Source organism: Vulpes vulpes, chromosome 1 (genome assembly GCF_048418805.1).
Source record: "Vulpes vulpes isolate BD-2025 chromosome 1, VulVul3, whole genome shotgun sequence".
NCBI lineage: Eukaryota > Metazoa > Chordata > Mammalia > Carnivora > Canidae > Vulpes > Vulpes vulpes.
In genome coordinates, this window is record NC_132780.1 from 18,143,706 (window position 1) to 18,165,207 (window position 21,502).

Below are 21,502 nucleotides of genomic sequence, written 5' to 3' on the forward strand. Positions count from 1 at the left end.
AAAACTTTTGTCAAAACAGTTCTTGAGAGAGGCCACGTTCACTGTGATAAAACGTAACCACCTCAGCTTTCACAAGAGGCTTACACAAGGCCAACCTTTATCTCAAACCGTTGAAGACATCAACTTAAAAGGGCAGGCAGCATTCCCCTTACACTAGACCTGACAGAAACTGGAAGGGACAGAAATTCCAAAGACATGTACTTGGGGGCGAGGAAACCATGCCCCATCCAGACCCCGTTCTGCCTGGGGTCGTTGGGGCTCGCTGAACGCTGGCAACAATCCGTGCATGCCCAACCCTGGCCGGGACAAACGGTATTGGCCTAACACCTGATGGCCCACACAGATACCCTTCCGGCTCCCCAGTGCTGGAAGCTCTAACCCCAACTTCCGCCCGGCTCCTCCCTGCGGTCTTACTGGCTCCAAACCCTACGGTTTCCTTCGCTTCCAGGAGATCCGCCCCATCCTGCCGGCCGAATTCCACAGCGAGGCCGGGACGCTACTTGCTTCCCCACGCAGCAGGAAGCGCTCCGCTAGACTCCGCCCTAATCCGGGCCATAGGCCTCACGATTCCGAGTCACGCCACCGCTCGCCAGCGCCATTGCCGGAAGCACTACCCACAGGCCCTTCTCCAGTTCCGTCGTTCCAACGGCGCGCACGCGCAGTTTTCCGCCAACCCGGATGTAGCTGCACGGGAGCGAAGGTCAAATAGGTTTCAGATGGGTTTTTTTTAACATTCTCTCTTCTGCGTCACAGTGTCAGTCTCCAGGACTACGGCGTTGGGGCCTGGGTTCTCCACGCACGTTAGCGTCCCCTCACCTGCGCCTCCACCGCGGTAAGTCCCGCGTCGCCGAGAGACGCGGATCCCTGCGGGCGGCGCTGCGGCCCCGGAGGTCCGGCTGGTTTTGGTTCCGCTGGTTCAGAGGCCATCCCCGCCTGGGGTCCTCCGAGCCTCGGGCCCACGCAGTCCCCGGCGCCCCTGCCCCTCGCGCCGCGTGAGAACAGGGAGAGGGGCGCGTGCGCCTCGCCCGCAGCCCGGCCCGGCGGCTGCCCCTGGCCCTGGGATTGCGCAGACCCCCAGCCTCCTGAGGTCTCCGCGGGGCAGCCCCGCCTGTGGAGAGAGGACCGATGCCCGGGAAGGGCCCTGTCTTCGGGGCGGGCTCTCAGGAGGGACTTAGGTCCGGGAGGCGGCGGGGAGTCACGGAGCGGGTCCCCTCCCCCAGGCGGGGATTGGGGGCCTCGTGGAAGCCGTGGCTGCGGGAGGGAGGCCAGGACAGCGGCCGACGAGGGAGAGGAGGAGCGGGAGAAAGAGAGGGAGAGAGGAGAGCGATCAGAGAGAGGGTCCGTAAGGATACGGCAAGCTGGAGGATGCGGGAGGGACTGGCGACGAGGCCCTAAGGGCGGAAGACAGGAACTCGGGAACGTCGCCGCGAAATGTGGAGGAAAGGGAGGCGCTCCAGAAGAAGGGGACCCCCTAGGAGGGGTCCCTGGTGAACAGAAGGGGGGCAACAAGGGCGAGGAACTTCCCACGCACGGTGGGAAGGAGGAAAACGCTGTGGGCAGGCGATGCGGGGACAGAAAGCGGCGGCAGTGCGAGAGCTTAGCCAGACGGGGAGCCAGTGGGTTGGAGCTGGGGGGAGGTGTAAGAGGAAAGAGGGGAGGGGACGGGGAGAGCAGAGGGACACCGCGGGGGTGGGGGGGCGGGGGGGCGAGGCCGAAATATGTAGAGATCCCAACGGTCGGAGCGCTTGGAAGCAGCAGTAGGGATTTCCAGAGTTCCCCAGAAAGTGTTGGTGTAGGGAAAGGAAGAGAGAAAAGGAGAGAAAGCAAGAGAGGAGACGGGAATCACAGAAAAGGAGAACCAGTGGCCAGAATCAGGAGAGAGAAAGACCCGAGCAGATGAATAGAAATCCTTCGGAGAGAGAGAGCAGGGGAGCCCAGATCTGGGTGGGTGCTGGCTAATGGGACATGGTGATTAAGTTGTGATGCAGGGACTTGTGTCTCCATAATGTAATGCATTCAACTTTAAATGTGCTTGGTTGAATTGAACAGAGGAGAAAGAAAATTACAGAACTGCTTGTAAGGCTCGTGTGCTTTATAATTATTAGCGTTATAAGATAGCTTGTATTTGCTACCTTTAATTGGCCAGAGAGAGGAGGGAGACTGTCTTAGTCTTATGGGTCACCCTCCTATCCTGGGATGGCATGGGAAGATGGCCTAGACCTACAAATTACAGAATGAGTCCCTGCATGATGCTTTTTAAAGCAACATTAAAAGTGCTTCTTTTTCTTTTAAATGGATTTACTTTTTCTTGCTACTTCGTTTACATTTAGTTTTTTAAACCAAATTGAAGTGTATTGGACATCTATTCTGTAAAGAATCATTACAAGCTTCTGCAAAAAGCTTTGGCGACATCTTAAGCCAGATCTTGTGAATCTTTTCTAAATATTAGGTGGTTGCATTATGGGTCTCCATGGTCACACCACAGGCTGCAGGAGGCGCCAAACCGCTGTGCCACTGGGCTGCCCTTTATTTATATTTATTTACCAATTTATTTAAGTGAGCTCCACCCCAACATGGGGCTTGCTCTCTGGATCCGGAGTTCGAGTCCCATGCTGTACCTACTGAGACATGGACTTTTTGAAAAAGACATGAGATGATAAGGATAAAGGCAAAGTGCCCCATGCCTCATTTAGGCCACCCTTCCAAAATTCAGTTACGTGTGGTTCCCACTGAACTCAGGTGTTCTCAAGGTAACTTGTGAAAAGGTTTCCTCCTAGGGCTCGGTGAACCCAGCTGCAGCATGGAGATGAAGGACAAGAGCAGGAAATCTGAATGACCATGATCCCTAAAGCAACTGAAATTTTGCATGTGTGTCTGTGCGGTATTTTTCTGCAGGATGGTTACAGTTGTGATTAGAAGATTAAGTTGGTCCTAACCCAACAACAATGAAAAATACTGTGAGGAAAGAGGCAAGGCCTAGGCTCAGAGCCAGAGGATAAATTTACAGAGTAAATCTGAAGTCAGGTCTTGTCAAACCCTGGCATTGAACTCTCCACTGGCTTCCCATCACCCTCATGTATAAAAATCCAGACTCCTGGATATGACAGCAGAAAGCAAGACAACAAAAGAAAAATAGATTAATGCAAAAAAAAAAAGGGGGGGGGTAGGCAAAAGACCACAAAAGATATTTCTTCAGATGGATGGGCAGTAAACTCATGTAGACATGCTCAATGTTCCTAATGATTAGGGGACTGCAACTCAAATCATGCCCCCTTGTGGGCCTATGCTAAAAAAAAAATGGATACGGTTCAAAAGATGATAAGCACTGGAGAGAATGGGATGAAACTGAAAGTATTGTGCACTACTCCAAGGACTATAAATGGTGTGTTCCCTATTGAAAAAATGTTAGGGATTTCTTTAAAAAATTAAACAGAATTTTCAGATAATCCACCAGATCCACCTGTGGGTACCTACCCAAAGAAATTGTGGAAAAAAAAAAAAAATTGTGAACAGGAAACTGATCTGGTGCTTTTACGTTTTCTAAAACTGGCTAACTCACTGTCTTTTTCTATCTAATTAGCAACATGTTGAACAGTAATCTCTCCTTATTTTAAAGATATTTTATCCTGACTTTCAGGACATCGAGTATTGACAGATGCCATCTTTTATTTGCGTGTGTTTTAATTTTCTTCTCTCCAGTCTGTTCACTTCTCAGCTGATTCACTTCCTCTGCCGATTTTTCCTCAACTCTGTTCTCTGATGGGAAGAGCACCCCATAGGATAGTCATGGACCTCTTCTGTACACCCAGGGACTTTTGATATCCCCTTATCTCCGGACTTTAAACACCCTGTGGTCTCCCAGGTTTACATTCCATTTCAGACCTCTGCCTTGAATGCCAGATTGTGTTGTCCAACTGTGTCTCTGACATTTCTATTGGGACATCTCCACTTACAGTGTCCAAACATGACCTCCTGTTTCCTACAGGTGTTCCAGTTGTGTTTCCTGTGGTCCTCCACCTCCCAGTTCAGAGTAGTGCCATGTTCCTGGGCTTTGGTGACCATCTTGGCAGGCTTTCAAAATACATTAGCACATTACATTTTTTGTAATACATAGTGAGGGGGGAAAAAAAGGCAATATTGGTGAAAGAGTACACGGCATCCAAGATTCACCCGGGGTGGAGGAGAACAGTGTCAGAAGACCACACTGGACATTCCTGATCTACTTCTGTGACTTGATCCCATGCTGGTCTCCTCCCTCACTGGGATTGAGGCCCACAGATATCTTTGCTGTTCCTGGGGTCAGGGTCAGGACTCCCTCCTAGGGCTTTCCTAAGGTGGTCCCTCTGTGTAGAATTCTCAAATTCCTCGAATGTACGTGGTGAACTTCCTCTCCAGGTCTTTGTTATATCACCTTCTAGTGAGGCCATCTCGCACACTGCCATGTCCCATTCCAGCCTCATCCCCACTCCATGCTCTGGCCTGTAATCTGAGTCAGATTACATGAGTTCAGCATGAGTCTCTCTGCTCCTTCCTCTTGCACCATCTGGATACAGGGGACAGGGCCCTAGGAGGTAGCAGAGCCACAGGTGGGTGGGGTGGTGGGCTGGTTTCCTCGGAGTGGTGCTCTACCCTGACTTGCCATTGCATTGCTGAGGCATTTTGCATAATCTTCCTATGCCCAGTCCACAGAGATTTCTCTTCTTGTGTTTGGGAGCAACAGAGGCCAGCCTCTGTATCCAGCATCAAGCCCCAGGGCTCTGGCTCCTCCATTAATGAGGACTGAAAGCAGCCCCTGATCTAGAGAGAGGTAGAAAGTGCTGTGTGTCCTCGTCCTCTGTATGGGGGGTTAGCAGGGTGGGTCTGGGACTTTAAAGGGAGGGTGCCTAGATCCCCACTGCTGCAGCTCAGGTGTGTGCTTCACCAGGAGGGAAGTGAGTTCTGCATTAAGAGGCCAGAATGCTCACTTGCTGGTCTCTGTGTAGCAGTTTACTGTCCCTGGATCCCTCCTGTGGCAGTGGGCAGCAGAGGATTGACTACCACGTGGGGAAATCTTCCTGTGTGTGTGGTTGTGGCACAGAAACATGTACGTTGACTCTAAGCGCTAAACAGTGTATATTTGACACTCAGGATTGTTGTCTCAAGGCCCATCTCGCCTGGAAGAGAAGCCCAGAGGAGGCAGAGGAGGAAAGCCTAAGAATCAGGAATGACTCTTTCTCAGGTAAAGTCCTAGCTCAGTTCCTTGTTCTGTCCGCTGCGTCCTCACCTCCACTTGGACTAGCTCTTTTCCCTCTCAAGTGTCTCTCCTGATATATTTGCTCACATTCACCCCAGAGCCTTTCTTCAGCAGCTCTCTGCATGCGCATTCCAGCTCATACACTTCCGTACATTTATTCAATGGAGGTAGAAGTGAAATGTTATTCCAAAAAATTTTTTCACAGGGTTATTTGTGTAAGCAGGCTAAATAGAGTAACACTGACAGTGTTCTTTACGTTTAATACAATTTATGCATGTTTATTGTACCAGAAATACTCAAATGAACTTGAATAAAAAAGGATAACAAAGAGATATTCTAAAAATAGGTGTCATCTAGAGACTACAGCTTTGATCTCAGTTATTTTCAGTATGTGTTTGTTCCTGTGTCCACAAAAGTGTTTATGGGCCAGAGCCTGTATTATGTAAAAAAGATGTCATCATCTCATAGATAACCTTTATTTTATCTTGATAGTATGTCTGAGATATTTTTCATGGCTTTAAATATTTTCTATAGCACCCATTAGAAAGTTAATAGCAGTAAAAATAGTGTGTTTATGCATGTGTGTGTGCATGTATGTATATTGACCTTTCATCCAGGTTTGTGTTTCAGCCTTGGACTTGTTTCAGGTTTTCTCCATTAGTAAGCCCTCTTTGTCAACAGACTTTTACTGTTGTGTTTCTTACTTCACCGTGTGGTGGTGTGGGTTCCATCCTAAAGCCCGACCCCTTGGTTCATTCAGGTGCAGGGTCTGCAATTTATTACCTGTTTCATATGAGGCATGTTCATTAGAGTATATGTGACAGACTTGTGTCCTGTAAGATGGGAACAAATACTAATTTAATTGGATACAATGTCCTTATACAGTTTAAGGCTTGTAAAGCATTCGAGTAATGCTTACTATATACGGAGTGTTCAGAACTTTAGATGGTTCTATCAAGAGATTCCCATTTTGCAATTTACACCTTTCATTTACACTGTTATATAGACTGTATAGTCATCACTGAAGACACTACTCATGCTGTAGCTAACACAAAAATTACCTGTCATTTAGTATATGCAACATACTACCTAGAACTTGCATATATTTTACCACTTGTCAATATTTTTGCATTTGGGTGTTTTATCTGTCACAATATTGTAAAATCCTCAGTTTAGCTGATGAAAATGCTGTGATAGACAAGTTTAATAAATCAAAATCAGGGACTTATGACTTGCTCAAATGGTCTTTAGTGAATCTATTCCAGCACTCAATTCTAACTGACCCTTCTACCTCCTCTCATTTTTGTGAAATAAGTACTCATGGTGATGGCCTCATGGTGAAATGTGCTTTCATTTCAGGAACTATTGACCTTCAGGGATGTGGCCATAGAATTCTCTGAGGAGGAGTGGGAGTGCCTGGACGCTGCCCAGAGGGCCTTGTACAGGGATGTGATGTTGGAGAACTACAGGAACCTGGTCTCCCTGGGTGAGGATTAATTTCCCTACAGAGGTTGAGAACTGTCCTGGGGTATCTTTGTGTTTCTCTTGGGAGTTTCTTGGAAGCTCCTCCCTGCTTCACTGAGATTGAAGTCCTATTGATTCAGAAATGAAAAACTTCCCATTGCGGCATCTGGATTTTAGCCTACCTCTGCACCTCCCGCTTTTGCAGGTTAGTGGTGGTGCTAGAGGTTGAGGAGTAACAAGACCTCATGTCAGACCTTTAAAATACCAGATTGCCTGGTTTTATTCCTATAACTTTTTTTGTTTGTTTTAAAGATTGATTTATGTATTCATGAGAGATACAGAAAGATTGAGGGAGACAGAGACATAGGCAGAGGGAGAAGCAGGCTCCCCACAGAGAGCCCAACACAGGTCAATCCTGGATCCCGGGATCATGCCCTGAGCCAAAGGCAGACGCTCAGTCGGCCACCCAGGTGTCTCTACTTCTATAATTTTGATTCAGTAGTTCTGAGAAGAGAGCTGGATATCTGTATGTGTCAAACATTTTTAAGCATTTGGAAGAAAAGTATCACTGAACAAATTTGTGAAGTGCTATTCTAGACCCATCTGTAATGAATGTCCTTGGTCTCAGCTGACAAAGGGCTGGTAAAACCCCAGGACATCATCTACCGGTTTCCATGTCAGCAGGAATCTCTTTCTGAGCTGAATATGAACTCCATTGTGGAGCAAGGGAGAGCTCTGGAACCTCAAGAGTGGGGTGAAACTAGCAGCAAAACCTAGGTGCGTGGTTGGGCGTCAAAGATGTGAACGCCAGTAAGGGTCAGGTGGCAGAGAGGAAGTGACTTCCTAAAATGCCATTTAGGATATTCTCCCCAGATGGGATAGGTGGTTGGAAAAGAAGAGTTGATTTTTCATGGACTCTCAAAGGAACCCGTTCTATCCCTCCCTTACTCTCTTCTTTGTATGTATGTTTCCTGCGCTCCTCGGTGGTACTGCAGCTCTCGTCCACAACAAGGGCAGTCTTCATCCTGACCAGATATGCTGGTCTCTGCCCCCTGGGCTCCTTTACTGGTTCAACCTTGGGGAGCACATGGAATGCTCTTTGTGAGGGCCATTCTTCCTCCTTTGGCCTCTCCTTCTCTGGTCAGTCACACATATCTGATCTGATGCCACCCCTCACCCTGACTGTGGGTCTTCTCCAGCTTGCATTCAGTTTCATGTGCTGAGTGACCTATCATGATAGAAACGTTGGCTGCTCTTTTGCGTCTAGGGCTCGAGGCAGGTGCATGGGCTTTCTCAAGCACTCTGCCTGTGCTGCGCCTCCACCATATCCTCATGTCCACTTTCACCCCTCAGCGGCATGTGTACTAGGAATAGAGTCGTTCTTCTGAGATTGCTACTCAGCAGTGCTGTATAGACAATGGGTGGGGAAAATCTTAGTTTGATTCCCAGTCCTTCAAGGGGAGTATATCTCAGGCTTCAGGCCCTCAGCCTGAAGACTACAGGCAGACCCCAGGTCCTGTTTGAATATCCCACAGAGTCGAACCCCTTTATTTTAGTTTACTGTTTTTTCTTTGTCTCCCTTTTGCAGTTCGTCTTTAGTCTATGAGTGTGGGAAAGTCTTGGCTCTTCTGATTTCCTGGTTTCATAAGTTTGGAAGGTTTTGCCTCTGAAATTTTCTTGGTTCTGAACTACAGTTCCTCAGTGTCTGAAAGTTTATTCTCATATTTTCTGCTGTGATAACCCAGCCTTTAGGTGCTGGACAGCTTGTGGTGAAGTGTCTCCCATGAGGAGTTTTACTGGGTCGAAGAACATTCTGGTTGAATAATACTTATATTTAGATGTCACAGCATATCCTCTGAAGTAGAGATATGGGGCCTGGAGCATCTGAGCATAATGGTCAACATGTTCTGGATGCTGATATTGAATATAGCCTGAGAGTCTGCTTATGGCTCCAGTTGTTCCTCTGGCTTTTCGTGTGTCATGGAAGTATCTCTCAAGATCATTGTGGCAGTGTTGATGGAGTACATTAAGGATCATCCCTCTTGATTTTGCATGAACAAGTACAGGAGTTTATTTTAGGGAAAAAAATTGTCAGCCTTCATAACCCCATCTGTGATACTGCTGACTGAACAATTGTTCATGTAAGTGTTCGTTCCATATGTATGTATGCTGTTCTTTCTTCAACAAATAAGTTGTTGATTTATTGTTTTGAGTGAATTTATGAATTCATGATGCCTACCTTGTTGAACTCTACCCCATTTCTGTAGTTGCTGTTCCTTTGATCTGCATGTTCCTTTGATTTGCATGTATTGCAAATGATCTTTTTATTTATGTATTTCATCATTGGTTATGTGTTTTCATGATACTCATCAGTGGTTTTATTTTATACCTGTAGTTTGTGGGACTATTTGATCAGGAAATGAATGTTATTTTATATATTTTATAAGATTTCCTTCCTGAATGTTAAGGGTTATAGCTGATTGGGTGTTTTCCCAAAACCTATATTACCTCTAGAATAGGGAAAATATATTTGTAGTTATCCTTTCTCTAGGAGTGTTTCTTGATATATAATTAATTATTAAGAAACCCTTTCCTCAAGTTGCCTGGTTGGCTTGGTTGGAAGAGCATGAGTCTGTTGATCTCAGGGTCACGAGTTCAAACTCCCATGTTGAATATAGAGATTACTTTAAAAAAAACTTTTAAAAAGACTTTTCTCATTGAATGAGTTTGGATTTTTTAAATTGGGAATATTGGATGTCTTGAGAATATATTTTTGTTTGTAAGTGACTGTTCATCCCGGAATTAGAGGCAATTCATCCATAATTAGTTACTTAAAACACCTTCGTTTTTCTTTGGTATATTTTACTTTGTCTAAACATAATTTTTTTGACTTTATATGAATTTTATAGATTTTTAAATTTTGTTTCAGATGTTTTTTTTTTTAAGATTTATTTATTTATTTATTCATGAGAAACACAGAGAGAGAGAGAGAGAGAGAGATAGGCAGAGACACAGGCAGAGGGAGAAGCAGGCTCCATGCAAAGAGCCCGACGTGGGACTCTATCCCAGGTCTCCAGGTTCACCCCCCAGGCTGCAGGCGGCGCTAAAGCACTGCACCACCGGGGCTGCCCCAGATGTTTTCTTTTAAGAATCATCTCTCTATCTGTAGTCTCTTGATAATCTTCATTAATTCAGGATTTACTAATTTTGGGCAAATGCATAGTGATTTTTTATTTATTCATGATAATTATATGTTTACTATTACATATAGTAAAAGGATCCCTCACCTCATGTCTTTTTCATGTGTGGAATTATGTTGAGATATCCATGATAGAATTTCAGGTAATGAGAGGAAGCCATCCTAAGAGAAACTATTATTTTTCCATAATAGTAACAGACTTAGTTTCTAATTTTAACATACTACAATTGGAAAATATTTATTTTTAGATATTTTCCAAAATTAATGACTTAGATCGTCAGTTTAAAAAGAATACTTTAGCTGGTGCCTGGGTGCCTCATTTGGTTAGGCCTTCAGCTCAGGTCACGATCACAGGGTCCTGGAATCTAGCACCATGTCAGGCTCACTGCTTAGCCAGGAGTCTGCTTCTTGCTCTACCTCTGTCTCTCCCTTTGCTCGTGCTCTTTGTCTCAAATGAAGTCTTCAAAAAAAACTTTTTTTTTTTTAATTAAAAAGAACACTTTATTGGAGTGGAATTCACATAACATAAAATTAACATTAACATTAAATTAATTTTAAAGTAAATCATTGGCTTTCATGCATTTAGCAATTGTTCACCTACTACCTCTATCTTTGTTTTTGTTTTAAGATTTTATTTATTTATTCATGAGAGAGAGAGAGAGAGAGAGAGAGAGAGGCAGAGACACAGGCAGAAGGAGAAGCAGGCTCCATCTAGGGAGCCTGACGTAGGACTCGATCCCTGAATTCCAGGATCATGCCCTGGGCCAAAGGCAGGCACTAAACCACTGAGCCACCCAGGGACCCCCCTACTACCTCTATCTTGTTGTACATTTCCAGCACTCCAATTTACTGTTTTACCCATTGAGCAGTTTCTCCACATTTTCCTCTGTCCCCAGTCCCTGGAAACTACCAGCCTGCCTTTTGTCTATCCATTCTATACAATTCTTCTTTTTCAATATTGTCTGGACCCTTTGGGCCCACTGCTGTTCCATATTTATTGGATCATGTTTTCCACTTCTACAAAAATGGTTTTTAGAATTTTGATAGTGTCTTATAGAATCTCTGGTCAATATTACCATCTTTAAAAATATGAAATCTTCCAGTCTATTGTATGCTGTGTCTTTTCCATTTATTTAAATATGTTTAATTTCTATTAGCAGTGTTTTACAATTCTCAGTCTTAGAGGTCTTTCACCTCCTTGGTTAAATTTATTTCACAGTATTTTATTCTTTGGGTGGTACATTATACATGATACCACTTTTTGAATTTCCTCTTCAGGTGTTCATTACAGTATATAAAGCACATCAGAGTGTTGATACTATATCCTGCAACTTTCCTGACGTCATTTATAACATGTCTTTCAGTGGATATTTCATAGAATTCTCTATGTATACATTATGACATACTCACACAGAGATCATTTTCCTTTTTCTCTTCCAATATCTGTACTTTTTTTTGTTGTTATATTACTCTTGTTAGAATTTGCAGAATAGTGCTAGATACCATTAGTGAACGAGGATGTCCATGATTTTTTTCTTTTTTTTTAAAGATTTTATTTATTTATTCATGAGAGACACAGAGACAGGAAGAAGTGGGGAGCCTGATGCTAGACTCCATCCCAGGACCCAAGGACCGGGGCCAAAGGGAGACACTCAGCCACTGAGCCACCCAGGTTGCCCCCATGTCTCATTTCTTACTTCAGAGGGAAATTTGTACTGTTTCATCTAGGATATTTGCTGTAGATTTTCATAAATAATCTTTAAGAGGTTGAGAAAAGTCCTTTCTTTTCTGAGTATGCTGAGTGTTTTTGTCATAAGAGTTCGGGATCCCTGGGTGGCGCAGCGGTTTAGCGCCTGCCTTTGGCCCAGGGCACGATTCTGGAGACCCGGGATCGAATCCCACGTCGGGCTCCTGGTGCATGGAGCCTGCTTCTCCCTCTGCCTGTGTCTTGCCTCTCTCTCTCTCACTGTGTGCCTATCATAAATAAAAATTAAAAAAAAAAAAAAGGATGTCATAAGAGTTCTAGAATTTTTCAAATATTCTGTATACAATGAGATCATTCTGGAGGTGGTTTTTTTTCTTTCTTTTTTTTTTTTTTCCTGGAGGTGTTCTCCATTTGTCTTACTGTTAATATGGGTCGTTACGTTTATAGATGTTTATATGTTGAATCTTCCACTGTTGAATTTTTGGAACAAGTTCTTATTTATGTTGTGTAAGGTTTTTTTTTTTTCCTTTTTTTCCTGAGATTTTATTTATTTATTTAAGAGAGACAGCATCAGCAGGAGAGTGATGGGCAGAGGAAGGGTTAGAAGCTGACTCCCCACTGAGCAGGGAACCTAACACAGGGCTCCATCCCAGGACCTCAAGACCACTACCCAAACCGAAGGCAGACGCTCAACTGAGTCACCCAGGCGCCCCTATATTGTGTAATTTTAATAATACTTTTCTAGGGGGATCCCTGGATGGCGCAGCGGTTTGGTGCCTACCTTTGGCCCAGGCCGTGATCCTGGAGACCAGGGATCGAGTCCCACATTGGGCTCCCTGCATGGAGCCTGCTTCTCCCTCTGCCTGTGCCTCTGCCTCTCTCTCACCTCTCTGTGTATTCTCATGAATAAATAAACAAAATCTTTTTTTTTTTTAAACAAAATCTTAAAAAAAAAAACTTTTCTATTCAGTTGGCTGGTGTTCTGTTGAAGACATACTTCTATATTAATAAAGGATATTATTCTGTAGTTTTCTTGTGATGTCTTTGCCTGATTTGGTATCAGAAAAATGCTGGTCTTAGAGGCATCTAGGGTGTGTAGTTGTTTAAGGGTCTGACTCAGTTTTACCTCAGGCCGTGATCTCAGGGATATAAGATCAAGCCCCATGCTCAGCATGGAGTCTGCTTCAGATTCTCTATGCCTCTCCCTCTGCTCTTCCTCCCCCAGAACTCACTCACTTTTTCTAAAATAAATAAATCCTTGGGGGGGCCAAGAATAATGTTGGCTTCAGAGAATAAATTAAGAAGTGTTCCATCTTTCATATCTTGTAGTGCTCTTTTACTTACAAGGAACTTCCTCACCTTTTGTTTCTATTGGAAGCCTAAATTTCTCCCTTATTTTCAAAGGACAGTGTTTCTAGAGACAACTGATTAACAAGGACACCTGGGTGGTTCAGTGGTTAAGTGCCTTTGGCTTAGGGGACTTAGGGCGTGATTCCTGGGTCCAGGAATTGAGCCTGCTTTTCCCTCTATGTCTCTGCCTCTCTTTCTCTGTCTCTCATGAATAAATAAATAAAATCTTAAAAAAAATTAACAGATTTTTGTTTTGTTTTGTTTTTTTTGTCAGCACTTTAAATGTCATCCCATTGTCTCTGGACATCATGGTTTAACTGAAAAATCACCTCTGAAAACCAGTGTGCGTCCTTTGTATGTGATGTTCCCTTCCTGCTTTCATCTCTCTTTACCTTTGTCTTTCACGTATTATGATTTGTTGCAATGTGTGCCTCTGAATTTTTCCAAATTGTATGTTCACTGAGTTCTTAGATTTGTAGAGTCTTGTCTCATAACATTTGAGAAATATGTCTTCCAATATTTTTTCTGCCTCCATTTCTTTCTCCTTTCTTTTTGGGACTCCCATTGTTCATATGTTGGCCCACATGATGTTGTCCTGCAGGACTGTTAGACTCTTTATATTCAGTCTTTTTCTTTGTGCTCCTCAGACAGTAATTTCAGCCAATCTCCCTATCAGTTTGCTGAATCTTACTTCTGCCTCTTTAGATCTGATATTGAGCCTGCCTATGAAATTTTTCAATTCAGGAATTTTACATTACAGCTTCGGAAAATGTTTAGGTTCTTTTTCATCTTCTCTTTGTTGATACTGTTTATTTAAACAGTGTTCTCTGGATTGCTTTTTAATTCTTTGTCTATCGTTCTCTTTAGCTTGAATAGTTGATTTAAAGTACGTGTTTAGGGGATCCCTGGGTGGCGCAGCTGGTGCAGCTGTTTGGCGCCTGCCTTTGGCCCGGGGTGCGATCCTGGAGACCCGGGATCGAATCCCACATCGGGCTCCCGGTGCATGGAGCCTGCTTCTCCCTCTGCCTGTGTCTCTGCCCCTCTCTCTCTCTCTCTCTCTCTCTCTGTGACTATCATAAATAAATAAAAATTAAAAAAAAAGATTTTTAAAAAATCTTAAAAAAAATAAAAAGTAAATAAATGTTTGTGACAAATGGCTCCTGGTTATCACCTACTTAGAGATCTGAGGTAGACCAAAGAAAGGCAAGCATTTTGAGCCAGTCCTTCAGGGAGCCAGCAGGCAGATTAAAGAAACAAATAACCAGTCACAGTCGTTTGAAGGTCCCATTTATTCCCTCTGGCTTGGGAAGCCTATACTTCTTGTAGACTCCCATCTTCACGGCCACTTCCTGACTGTGGTGCAGAGCACAGAGTCAGGGCAAGTTAAAACAGCTACCTTTTTCTTGATTAAAAGTGTGCCTGGTTGCTGGAATCCTGTGATGAATTTCTAGAGTTCCTATAAAGTTGGTTTTGATGGGTTTTGGTAGTTCATTTCCTGCTGGAGTCTCCTAGAGTTCCCTTCTTTGCCACTTTGCCATTTCCATGTCACAGAGTCCCATTGTTAATCTCTATAATATTAAATATTTATCAGAACTTCTATTTAAAAATGGGTGACTTAACATATTTCCTATTTATGATAATGTGTGCTGCTTCTGAAAATCAGCCTCTTTTTCTCTTATGGATGAGGTCTTTAGAATTCTGAAGTCTATGTGCTCACTTCGGCAGCACATATTACTAGAATTCTAAAGTCTATATACACTTTATAAATGAACATATTTATTAATTACTTCTAGATTTGCCTTGGGTTACTAACATGTTTATGATTTTTATTAAGATTAACACCTAATTAATTTCTACATATATTACAGCATGTAACCACAGGTAAGTGGTTATTAACAATGCAGTATGCCTGTTTTGCATGGATATATTTTTTGTAAGAAGTATTCAGAAGAATATTTTATTATCCTTAAATGTTATTTTAATATCGTATACAACACATATTCAGTAATTGAATTTAACATGTTTTTTCAAGTATGATTCACCTATGTCCCTCCTATGAGGTTTTTAAGTTTTGGGATGCCTGTGAAAAATTTCTGTACTTCAGGGCAGTTGAACTTTTGATCACAGAACATTTGAAAATAAGCTTCCAGAAAATAATTTGAACTATATGTAATTACTTTTTCATTGCTGAGGCATCTTGTGTTTCTAAACATTTGCACATCATGGTTGAGAAGCTTAATAACTCTGTTAGTTATGAATTATACTTCTGGTATAATATCTTTTTTAAAAAAAGATTTTATTTATTTGAGAGAGAGAGCACACACATAAGCAAGGGGAGTGGCAGAGGTAGAGGGAGAAGCAGGCTCCCCACTGAGCAGGGACCCTGACGAGGGGCTTGATCCTAGGATGCTGGGATCATGACCTGAGCTGAAGGCAGACACCCAACTGAGCCACCCAGGTGCCCCTGGTATAATACTTTTTCATGTATAAAATATCCATCTTCAAACTGGTTAATATGAAACTTATCATTTTTTATATATTACAGATTTCTCTACTAGATGTATGAGGAAAGAATTACCACCAAAAGATGACATTAATAATGGAGAATTATTCCAAACATTGATTTTGGAAAGACATAGAAGTCATGACTTTGATTTGAGAGAAGTCCAGCAAGATGTGAACAGATGTAAGACTCAGTGGCTATCTGAAGAAAAAAATGAAGGAATGACTGTATCCCATTACAAAAATCTCACTTGTAGAGAAGACCAAGAACATCAAAAATTCAGGAATAATTTCTCTGTAAAGCATAGTGTTTCCATAAAAAGTAGTAAATCTCAATATTACAAACATGATATAATGAATAAGGCACTAAAAAGCAAGGTAGGCTATTCAGGAAGCAAGTACAAAAATCGTTTGGACAGTAGGCTTGGATTAAGCTCTCATTCACATGTAGCTCAACTGCAGAGATTTCAAACCCATGAGGAAGTTTATGAAAATAATCAAGTTGAGAAGTCTACCAAAATGTCCTCAGTTTCACCACTTCAAAGAATTCCTTCTAGTGTCAAAACCAACATTTTAAATAAATATGAGAAGGTTCTTATGCATCCTTCATTACAGACACAACAGAAAACACCCAAAAGAGAAAAACCTTATAAATGTAGTGAGTGTGGGAAGACTTTTAGCCATTGCTCAACCTTAGCTAATCATCAGAGAATTCATTCTGAGCCGAAACCTTACAAATGTAATGAGTGTAGCAAAGTCTTTAACAGATTCTCAAACCTTACAAGGCATCAGAGAATCCATACTGGAGAGAAACCATATAAATGTAATGTATGTGGTAAGGATTTTATGATACGTTCACACCTTTGGGGACATGAGCGAATTCATACTGGAGAGAAGCCTTACAAATGCGATGAGTGTGGCAAAGCCTTTTCTGAGTGTTCAAATCTTGTTCAACATAAAAGAATCCATTCTGGAGAGAAACCTTACAAATGTAATCAGTGTGGTAAGGAATTTATCACCCGTTCTCACCTTTGGGGTCATGAGAGAATTCATACTGGAGAGAAACCTTACAAATGTAATGAGTGTGGAAAGGCCTTCACCGGGAGTTCAAACCTTACTCAACATAAGAGAATTCATGCTGGAGAGAGACCATATAAATGTAATGTGTGTGACAAGGCCTTTAGTCAGAATTCAAGCCTTATCGTTCATCAGAGAATCCATACTGGTGAGAAACCTTACAAATGTCATGAATGTGGCAAAGCCTTTAAGCAGTATTCAAGCTTGAATAGACATCAAAATATACATAGAGGGAAGATACAGATGTAGAGCCTGTGGTAAGGTTTTATTAGATGTTCTCACCTTTGGAGTCATGAGGGAATGCATACTGCAAAAAAAAACTACAAGAGAATGGCATGGCCTTCATGCCATGACTTAACCTCAAGAATCACCAAAGATTTCACATTGGAGAAAACCCTACAAATACAACATGTGATAAATTGCTTAAGTAGGTTGTATGATGTACTGTGTATGAGAGACTTCTTAGAACTAAGACTAGTTCTTGATTAATCAAGTTAAGATGTTAAACTCTGCAGGAAAAGTAAAACTCAAAATGATTTAAAATTCCTGAGACAATTGATGTCAAAGGAGCAGGGGCATATGTGGAAATGCCCACTTAGCTTCAGTTTATACAGTCATTTGTCCTTTTAGAATTCTTGATGAGGTTACTTTATTGTTGAATCATCACAGACCTTCCATGTGTTGCCACAGTTGTGTCTGTGATGGAACCTTTTGTTTGGGTCCTAACATAAATGGTGTTTTGTTTTTAATTTTCTTTCTTTTTTTTAAATTTTCAATTTACTTGTTCATTGGTGGTATCTAGGAAGAGAGTTAACTTGTACTGTAACCTTGGATCCTGCAGCCTTGGTATAATTGCACATTAGTATTTTATCTACCATACTTGGGGGCATTGCATGCAATAGTTCAGAAGTTCTGGTGCCAGGTGCCACTCTGTTTTGTTCCTGGCATAAAAACAAAGGACTCTCTGTTACCATATTAATACCAAATGAATCTTGCAGTTATTAAGTCCAACTTGGTCATGGGGCATAATTCTGGATGTCTTCCATGTCTTCTGTACAATCAGAGTATCTGCTGTTATATTAAGATCTCAGATGCTTTATGCATCTACGTATTAGCATTTAAAATCTTTGCACATAAATGGAAATTGGATCACAGACAGAATTATCAATAATTTACTAGTAATCTAAAGTATGAGTACAACCATCCAGCTTTTTCAATAAATCATAATGGTTGGGACGCCTGGGTGGCTCAGCGGTTGAGCATCTGCCTTTGGCCCAGGGCGTGATCCTGGAGACCCGGGATCGAGTCCCACATCGGGCTCCCTGCATGGAGCCTGCTTCTCCCTCTGCCTGTGTCTCTGCCTCTCTCTCTCTGCGTCTCTCATGAATAAATAAATAAAATCTTAAAAAAAAAAAAAAACAAGCAGTGCTATTAAAAAAAAAATCATAATGGTTAAATCATGTGCATTGGTACCTCCCCCAGTAAGTTTAAGTCCCCAGTCTGCTGCTAAACACAGTGGGAAGATAGTGAAATCACCTAACCCTGTGTGCCTAAGGTCTCCTTAGAATGAGTGTAGTAGTAGTAGTCCCATCCTTGATTTTGGGAGGAATGAAGTCTTTTAAGTGCCTTGACATCAGAGATTCTTATATTATGAGTGTTCTTTAGAGTTGCTCAGTTAACTCTCAGAAGTCTCTTAATGGAGCTAACATTAAATATTTCTTAATGGGAAGTACGTGTAAGTGAAAAATACTGGATTTCACTTGAAATGGTAAATATAGGTGAAGCCTCAGGTTCCCATGCAGCATCCCCCAAAGGAAGAACACTCATTGTGAATGAACCCTCAGATGGCCTACCGGTTATTGACAGTAGAAATGGTCTTCTTATCACAGATGCTGATTAGAATCCTAGGGAATTTCTTCTTTCTTTACCAGTAAATTTTCCTTTTTGTCATAGGTGAAGATTAAGGTCCATAGATTTGAGTGTCAAGCACTTGTCTATAGCTGACTCCTTAGTTGTCATCTTTACAGGAATCTCCAGCACAGTAACAGCTTTTGGGTAGAAACATTTTCTCCCTGATTTTGGATGTAAATTTGTTTGCTGGGTCATAGAGTGATCCCATAGTATATTATGTAACATGTAAACTATCTGAGGGACCTGGGTGAAGTTTACAAGGACTTTTTCATATGATCTTTGCACAATTTGTGTATAGAAAATTACTTCAAAATAAAAAAGGCAGCATGATGTGCTGTGGCTTTTAGAAAGTTCAGGTGCAGCTCTTTATTCATCTAGGAATGAAGGACATTATAGGTAAGTCCAAAAGTCGCTCTTAAAACTGAAATTCTTAAAACTTGTCATCTCTTTGGTAAATTTCTGGAACTGTAATGGATTATGCCTCCACCCCATATAATGTGCAGTTTACTCTGCTTTTAACTACTGAATCATCAGAAGCACACAAGTAGAACCAAAGGATTGGATATTTACAGTGTTGGCTTCATTATGCATTGGTAGATACTTTGTTCTGGAGCCACTTCTAATCCTGCATAAAGTGGGCAGATGGTCTGAGGAAAGGGGACAACAAATACAGAAGCACCATTGAAATTCTCTTCATGTCTAAATGAATGAAGCTTCCATCTTTCCCTTAACAGCACTAATGATGTTTTCTGCATCTTACACCAAGATTGGTGCCCTTAATCTCAGCGTATAGTTCTTCAAGTGGTATGTCAAATAGTTCCAACATGGGCAATAGCCCAAGATCCTGGATTCTGACCACTGAGTAAAACAACCGCATCAGCTATCATTTCCACATGTCCGATGCAGAGGCCAGACATCCAGCCCAGTGAACCCATGAGGTTTCAGCGTAGGTGAACCGTCAGTAGACCAGTGTCCGGGGAATCTAGGATCACCGAGGTCCTCACAGTGCCAGGGGCTTTGCTTCAGGCTGTGGATACGATTCATTCCTGTAGAGTTGATATGTTGCTGATGCCAATCGGGATTCATTCTTAAGTACCATCTCTGGCCAGCAAAGTCTTTTAGGATCTTTCTGCCTTGTTGGTTGTAGGGTCCAAGTTGATTTATCAACATAGGAATGTTACAGTAGACAATCACAAGTCCTGAATGGGTCAGGCTTCATTTTTTACAAATGTTCAGTAGCAAGCTAATGGCTGTTTTCCAAAGCAATTTATGTCAAACCTAAGTCCAAACCCCAAAGGAGTCTTCAAGATGGGAAACTGCTTGCCTTCTTCAGAGACTCTAAATGACAGAATCTGGCACAGTTTTTGCATTTAGACTTCTTATACTCCAGAAGTCTGTTGAGGGGCTGGGTCCTTTCTTTTTCTTTTTTCTTTTCTCCTTCCTTCCTCCTTCCCTCTCTTCCTTCCCTCCTTCCCTCTCTTCCTTCTTTTCTTCCTTTCTTTTTTGGGTGCTGGTAGTGGGGAAGACACAACAGTGTATTTTTCTTTATTGCCGGAATGAGCATTGCACATTGCCCACATAATTCCGATAAACTTTAACTGGAAAAGGACTCTGAATTTGTTACATTTTATCAGACTTACCTATTAGAGAAGGAATGTCCTAGATAGGGCTATTGAGACTAATGTCTCCAACTTTCCAACAAAGAATTCATCTACATAGTGAAACATTGACAGCAGGGTCAAGACAAATGTGCTATATTCTCACCTGTGCACTGATGACAAATGCCTGGGAGTTTGTTTCACCAGGACTGCTCTACTTTCAGCTCATCCTGAAGAATGTGGGTAAATATGGAATCACAAATGGTGATGGTTGTGAAAATTGGTAAGACATTTTGAAAAGTATTGCAAGTATGAACTAAAGCTGAATAGATGTAAGCCTATGACCATGAAATTTACTCTTCCATGTGTCACCAAAGCACAAGCTCTAGAATTTACATAGCAGAGCTGTTCATAGTAGCTCCACACTGAAAACCACCCGCGTGTGTATCAAGAGTGGAAAGATTAAAGTAATTGCTAAATGTTTACACAATGGAATTCTATTAAATGTTAGAGTCCACACAGTGGAACTAATGCTAATAAATGACCTACAACATGTGATAATAAGGATGAGTTCACAACATTTAGAATGTGGAGCCAAATACAGAAGAGTCCATCCTATATAGGTCCATTTCTATAAAGTGCCAAAAAATGATCTATGTTAAATGTCACATTACTGTTTACTGTGGTGGGTAGTAACTGGGAGGCTTAACAAGGAGGTTTTGGGGGCTGAAAATCTGGGTTTTTTTTTTTTTTGAACTAGGAAATGGATACAGAGATGTGTTCACTTTGTGCCATTTTACTGTGCTTTGTACTTAAGACCTATACATGTATCTTTAAAAATTGTTTTTAAATGCCTATCACCAACTTTTAAAAATTCAGTAGAAGGTAAGTAGATTGTTTTTATGTCCTTACATTGTTCTTGTAAAGACATTAAATACTACTGTAATTTGTTTTTAAAATAATGTATTCTAATTCCTAGGTGAAACATGCAGATAGTATAAAACCTAAATAAAGGGTAGAGAATAATCGAAAATTTACACAGAAGACAGAAAAATAAAATAGACCATGGGTAATGAAGAACATGCAATAAATTGGTAAATCTAATCCCAAGTAAACACAGTTATATTGAACATAAATGTGTAGCTCTTGTTACATTCTAACATTGTTGGACTCTATTCAGTGAGGGTTTTCTCATAAGTTAAAATATTAGTATTAAATAAAATTAATGAAATACAATTTCATGGCATTTTAACCTAGTAAACTGCCAACAGGACTGTATAATAGGGTTCAACATAGGTTATCATTATGATAATTGTAAGTGGTACTATTCCATTTATTAATGTACAGGTCTTTTTAATACTATTACTCAATAACAATCAGGCTGACAACTCACCACACATTCACACATGCACAGACATGTACAAATGTGTTTGTGTATTGCATCTTGACTTGTGATCTGATGT

General features: G+C 41.7%; 1 protein-coding gene across 3 annotated transcripts; it reads left to right on the forward strand.

Moving 5' to 3' along the window:
• The first annotated feature begins 93 nt into the window (after positions 1–93).
• Positions 94–17,949, forward strand: LOC140593670 (zinc finger protein 677-like). 3 transcript variants are annotated; one of them, XM_072760462.1, is made up of 4 exons: positions 94–832; positions 5,128–5,218; positions 6,593–6,719; positions 15,497–17,949. In XM_072760462.1, the coding sequence occupies exons 2-4, from the start codon at positions 5,204–5,206 to the stop codon at positions 16,777–16,779; spliced, it is 1,425 nt and encodes a 474-aa protein (XP_072616563.1). In that variant the 5' UTR covers positions 94–832; positions 5,128–5,203; the 3' UTR covers positions 16,780–17,949. The 3 variants fall into 3 exon arrangements, with proteins under 3 accessions (XP_072616563.1, XP_072616585.1, XP_072616572.1); XM_072760484.1 differs by lacking the exon at positions 94–832 and adding an exon at positions 3,503–3,862; XM_072760471.1 differs by lacking the exon at positions 94–832 and adding an exon at positions 3,871–4,807.
• The last annotated feature ends 3,553 nt before the right edge of the window (positions 17,950–21,502 follow it).